Source organism: Sinocyclocheilus rhinocerous, unplaced genomic scaffold, assembly GCF_001515625.1.
Source record: "Sinocyclocheilus rhinocerous isolate Xijiao unplaced genomic scaffold, SAMN03320098_v1.1 scaffold8758, whole genome shotgun sequence".
NCBI classification, from domain to species: domain Eukaryota; kingdom Metazoa; phylum Chordata; class Actinopteri; order Cypriniformes; family Cyprinidae; genus Sinocyclocheilus; species Sinocyclocheilus rhinocerous.
The window spans coordinates 25931-31897 of NW_015664184.1; the positions used below are offsets into that span (position 1 = coordinate 25931).

A 5967-nucleotide genomic window follows, 5' to 3' on the forward strand; every position below is an offset into this window, starting at 1 on the left:
CCGCCACTCAGACACCTCAATCAGATGTCCCTGCCAATGTGGACCCTTATGTATTCTCACAGCTTCCTGCTGACGTGCAAAGAGAGTTACTGACTGAGTGGAGACAACAGAAGCCGGTCCTAAAAATCCCATCCAAACACTCACATAAAACCTCCAATACCAAAGACAAGAAGAGTGCAGCTAAAGGCAGCCAATGTAACAACATACTGAAATACTTCAAACCCAACTGAGGGCAGAAACACAGAAAACAGTGCCTGTTTATAAAACCAGAAAAAAAAAAAGTAAAAATATGCATGTAAACCACATCTTTGTAAATCAGCCTACGTAGAGGAATAGTTCACAGAAAAATGTTAATTCTGTCATTTACTCACCTTAATGTCAAACCTGTATGACTTACTTTCTTGCATTGATCATGAAAAGGGATGCTGGGAAACAAGGTCATCCTGGTTTGGAACAATTAGGGTGAGCAAATCACCACAGAATTTTAAGATATGTATTATTTTGTTAATAAACCATACACATCTTTAAATAATCATGATGTTATTTTAGTTATTGAATAGCTTATCATATTTTTTTGCATAAATAAACGATTTCTAATAATAGTATTTGTAATATTAAAATGAACTACCCTTCAAACGTGTGGGGTCGGTAATATTTTCTAATGCCTAATGCTATGCTACCAAAGCTGCAGTTATTTGATCAAAAATACTGTAAAAACAGTAATATTGTGGAACCTTAAATACTTAAAAAGTTATTTTTTTATGTAATTTATCCAGTATTCTTCTCTGCATTCCTTGTTTTACGAAGCTTTTACATTTTTTATTCTGTACCCTTTAATCTTTAGCCTTAGCCAAAAACAGTGTTTTACATTTTAACCCATCGTTGCAAAACATAATTAGGCCAATTTTAAGACCTTTTATTTTAAAATATTTTCAGACTTCCGGTACCGTTCACTGTGGCAGTTCGCTCTCTTGTCGCGCGCAGCTTCTTCCTCCATCTCTCCGCAGCATCTCCTTCCGGCACATCACACCTCTTTATTCAGTCTATTATAAGCTCTATTCGACCGCTGCCATCCAGAATTTTCTCCATTGCACATCACCGGTTGTCAGGTCGCCTACGAGGATGAAGGGAGCGAAATTGGCCGTGGTTTTGAGCGTGTTTTTGGCCTTCGTCCTCCTGACTGAGGCGGCGCGAAGCAGGAAAGACTCCAGCAGCCAGAACAGCTTCAGGAGGGCGGCCAGTGGCTTCTACCAAACCCTCGGCAGTATCTTCGGAGAGGAGAACATCAGGGCTCTGTACAAGGTCCATATAAGATCGTGCGATATTTTCATGCAGTTTAAAAATGTAGTTTTGTTTGCAGGTGCACTAGTTTAAGGCCCGAAGAGATCACCAGCTGTCAATGGCTGTGTTTCAAAATCTAGTGTGCTGACTACCTAGAGAGCGTGCTGTATATGGACATCTTTCTGCTTATCTCGGTCACTAGTGCTGTGTAGTGCTGCCACTATTTCGGACTTGTTTATGTTTTATCGGTAACGCTTTATAATAATAACTTCAGTAAATACGTGATTTATATTGTATAATTAAAATATGATTTTAACAATTTCATAAATTATTAGTCTATTATGCACATTAAATGCCCTCAAAAATCATTTTTGACGTAATTTTTCATAATTTATTTACCTGTTTTTTTTATATATATAAAATATATGGGTGTGTGCTATTTTAATTAATTTAGCTAAATATTTGAATGTACATTAATGGGCTTTTGTACTGTACTGTTATAGGCTATATGTTATGAGAAAATAATCTTTGCCATAATGGAAAAGATCTCATTCTTATTACTGTAAAGCAAATTATTATTATTGTTATTATTACTAACGCTGTCTCAAGTCTCAATTTATTTATAAAGCACAATTAAAAACAACTACAGACACACTAACACTTGTTGTTGTCGTTAACCTTGTATTATAATAATATTTTTAATGCAATAGATTAAAAGATCACTTTAAATGAATCATCACTTGAAAATAATAACTACAAAAATAAAAAATAAATAAAATGCCACACATACTAATGTGAAAAGGGATATGCTTAATTGTCATGAAAATAATGTCACAATGCAGTGTAATCTAAAATAAAATTAACTGAATCTAAATCTGTTCTAATTTATATTTAATTTAATTTAGATAAATCTTATAGATAGTCGGGTGATTTTCTTCTGTGACCTTTGCATGTTTTATAATATTCACACTAATATTTGTTTGCATATAACTTTTTTCCAGTCTTAATTTATTAAAAAACCTTTGTCAATGTTTTGCAGTTCTTCTCAAAAACTACAGAGAAGTTTGTTCATGGAGTCGATTCATTATTGGACACTTTGTGGAAACTGTGGGTGGATCTGCTCGATGTAATGGGCATCGACTGTAAGTCTGGCTCAGAATTGCTGCAGTTATGTATGTCAGTGACTGAAATAGCACATCTTCACTGTTTGTGTGTGATGCAACCCTCTACATTGCGAGTAAATCACTCGCATATGCGACTAAATCTTCACTCTGGGCGACTAAATGATGTCTAATATTAGCCAATTGCTAATAAATTCTCAGATTTTACTCGCCAGTGTGAGTTGGATGCTGAGTATATGATTAGCACAGATATATTTTCAGTCACAGAACACTGACTGAGCGCTTCAGAGTTTCACTCTCCGCCAAGCGATCTGTGCTGTTTTTCAGTTCATCTGAATGGATGTGCAACGCACCTGTATTTAACGTACCGTAAACTCTAGTGTGAAGGCGCACGACCTGTTTTAGAGCACTCACAAGTTACAAAAATGAACACAACAGAGTCTTGTATGAGCAACGTTCCCGAGAAAACATTGTGTTCCAGGCTGCCTCCAGGTGTCGATCCAGAAGTATTCAAACTCCTTCCTGAACACATTCAGATGGAGCTGATTTCCAGTTTTCAAAGTGAAGACTCTGCACAGCTCATTTACGGACCCGCTGACACATCTTCTGATGTTGACCCAGCAGATCATTCCACATGGGCTTTTAACCAACCAGCACCAGAACCCTGTGAGTCAGCACTGAATTATAACAGAAATTCTGCATCTCATAACCATGAACTCAGCAAGAATTTGTCATCTGCTCAGTTCACCGTGGAATTAAATTCTGGACTCGTCAAAGTCACAGAAAGTCATGATATCCCACCTGCCTCTCAAGAACATCAATCAGATGTCCCTGCGAATGTGGACCCTTATGTATTCTCACAACTTCCTGCTGACGTGCAAAGAGAGTTACTGACTGAGTGGAGACAACAGAAGCCGGTCCTAAAAATCCCATCCAAACACTCACATAAAACCTCCAATACCAAAGACAAGAAGAGTGCAGCTAAAGGCAGCCAATGTAACAACATACTGAAATACTTCAAACCCAACTGAGGGCAGAAACACTTAAGTGCCTGTTTATAAAACCAGAAAAAATATATAGTAAATAGTAAAAATATGCATGTAAACCACATCTTTGTAAATCAGCCTTCGTAGAGGAATAGTTCACAGAAAAATGTTAATTCTGTCATTTACTCACCTTAATGTCAAACCTGTATGACTTACTTTCTTGCATTGATCATGAAAAGGGATGCTGGGAAACAAGGTCATCCTGGTTTGGAACAATTAGGGTGAGCAAATCACCACAGAATTTTAAGATATGTATTATTTTGTTAATAAACCATACACATCTTTAAATAATCATGATGTTATTTTAGTTATTGAATAGCTTATCATATTTTTTTGCATAAATAAACGATTTCTAATAATAGTATTTGTAATATTAAAATGAACTACCCTTCAAAAGTGTGGGGTCGGTAATATTTTCTAATGTCTAATGCTATGCTACCAAAGCTGCAGTTATTTGATCAAAAATACTGTAAAAACAGTAATATTGTGGAACCTTAAATACTTAAAAAGTTCTTTTTTTATGTAATTTATCCAGTATTCTTCTCTGCATTCCTTGTTTTACGAAGCTTTTACATTTTTTATTCTGTACCCTTTAATCTTTAGCCTTAGCCAAAAACAGTGTTTTACATTTTAACCCATCGTTGCAAAACATAATTAGGCCAATTTGAAGACCTTTTATTTTAAAATATTTTCAGACTTCCGGTACCGTTCACTGTGGCAGTTCGCTCTCTAGTCGCGCGCAGCTTCTTCCTCCATCTCTCCGCAGCATCTCCTTCCGGCACATCACACCTCTTTATTCAGTCTATTATAAGCTCTATTCGACCGCTGCCATCCAGAATTTTCTCCATTGCACATCACCGGTTGTCAGGTCGCCTACGAGGATGAAGGGAGCGAAATTGGCCGTGGTTTTGAGCGTGTTTTTGGCCTTCGTCCTCCTGACTGAGGCGGCGCGAAGCAGGAAAGACTCCAGCAGCCAGAACAGCTTCAGGAGGGCGGCCAGTGGCTTCTACCAAACCCTCGGCAGTATCTTCGGAGAGGAGAACATCAGGGCTCTGTACAAGGTCCATATAAGATCGTGCGATATTTTCATGCAGTTTAAAAATGTAGTTTTGTTTGCAGGTGCACTAGTTTAAGGCCCGAAGAGATCACCAGCTGTCAATGGCTGTGTTTCAAAATCTAGTGTGCTGACTACCTAGAGAGCGTGCTGTATATGGACATCTTTCTGCTTATCTCGGTCACTAGTGCTGTGTAGTGCTGCCACTATTTCGGACTTGTTTATGTTTTATCGGTAACGCTTTATAATAATAACTTCAGTAAATACGTGATTTATATTGTATAATTAAAATATGATTTTAACAATTTCATAAATTATTAGTCTATTATGCACATTAAATGCCCTCAAAAATCATTTTTGACGTAATTTTTCATAATTTATTTACCTGTTTTTTTTATATATATAAAATATATGGGTGTGTGCTATTTTAATTAATTTAGCTAAATATTTGAATGTACATTAATGGGCTTTTGTACTGTACTGTTATAGGCTATATGTTATGAGAAAATAATCTTTGCCATAATGGAAAAGATCTCATTCTTATTACTGTAAAGCAAATTATTATTATTGTTATTATTACTAACGCTGTCTCAAGTCTCAATTTATTTATAAAGCACAATTAAAAACAACTACAGACACACTAACACTTGTTGTTGTCGTTAACCTTGTATTATAATAATATTTTTAATGCAATAGATTAAAAGATCACTTTAAATGAATCATCACTTGAAAATAATAACTACAAAAATAAAAAATAAATAAAATGCCACACATACTAATGTGAAAAGGGATATGCTTAATTGTCATGAAAATAATGTCACAATGCAGTGTAATCTAAAATAAAATTAACTGAATCTAAATCTGTTCTAATTTATATTTAATTTAATTTAGATAAATCTTATAGATAGTCGGGTGATTTTCTTCTGTGACCTTTGCATGTTTTATAATATTCACACTAATATTTGTTTGCATATAACTTTTTTCCAGTCTTAATTTATTAAAAAACCTTTGTCAATGTTTTGCAGTTCTTCTCAAAAACTACAGAGAAGTTTGTTCATGGAGTCGATTCATTATTGGACACTTTGTGGAAACTGTGGGTGGATCTGCTCGATGTAATGGGCATCGACTGTAAGTCTGGCTCAGAATTGCTGCAGTTATGTATGTCAGTGACTGAAATAGCACATCTTCACTGTTTGTGTGTGATGCAACCCTCTACATTGCGAGTAAATCACTCGCATATGCGACTAAATCTTCACTCTGGGCGACTAAATGATGTCTAATATTAGCCAATTGCTAATAAATTCTCAGATTTTACTCGCCAGTGTGAGTTGGATGCTGAGTATATGATTAGCACAGATATATTTTCAGTCACAGAACACTGACTGAGCGCTTCAGAGTTTCACTCTCCATCAAGCGATCTGTGATATTTTTCAGTTCATCTCAATGGATGCGCAACGCACCTGTA

The 5967-nt window shown here is 35.8% G+C and overlaps 1 protein-coding gene across 2 annotated transcripts in view; it reads left to right on the forward strand.

Moving 5' to 3' along the window:
• The first annotated feature begins 1003 nt into the window (after nucleotides 1-1003).
• The window catches only part of LOC107729794 (BRI3-binding protein), a 7085-nt gene continuing 2121 nt past the window's right edge, over nucleotides 1004-5967 (forward strand). The window contains exons 1-2 of one of the 2 annotated variants that reach the window (XM_016540496.1): nucleotides 1004-1302; nucleotides 2321-2423. In XM_016540496.1, coding sequence (XP_016395982.1) covers nucleotides 1123-1302; nucleotides 2321-2423 — 283 coding nt within the window. In that variant the 5' untranslated portion in view covers nucleotides 1004-1122. Of the gene's footprint in view, nucleotides 1303-2320; nucleotides 2424-4168; nucleotides 4510-5527; nucleotides 5631-5967 lie in introns of those variants that run through there. The other variant, XM_016540497.1, reaches the window with a different exon arrangement.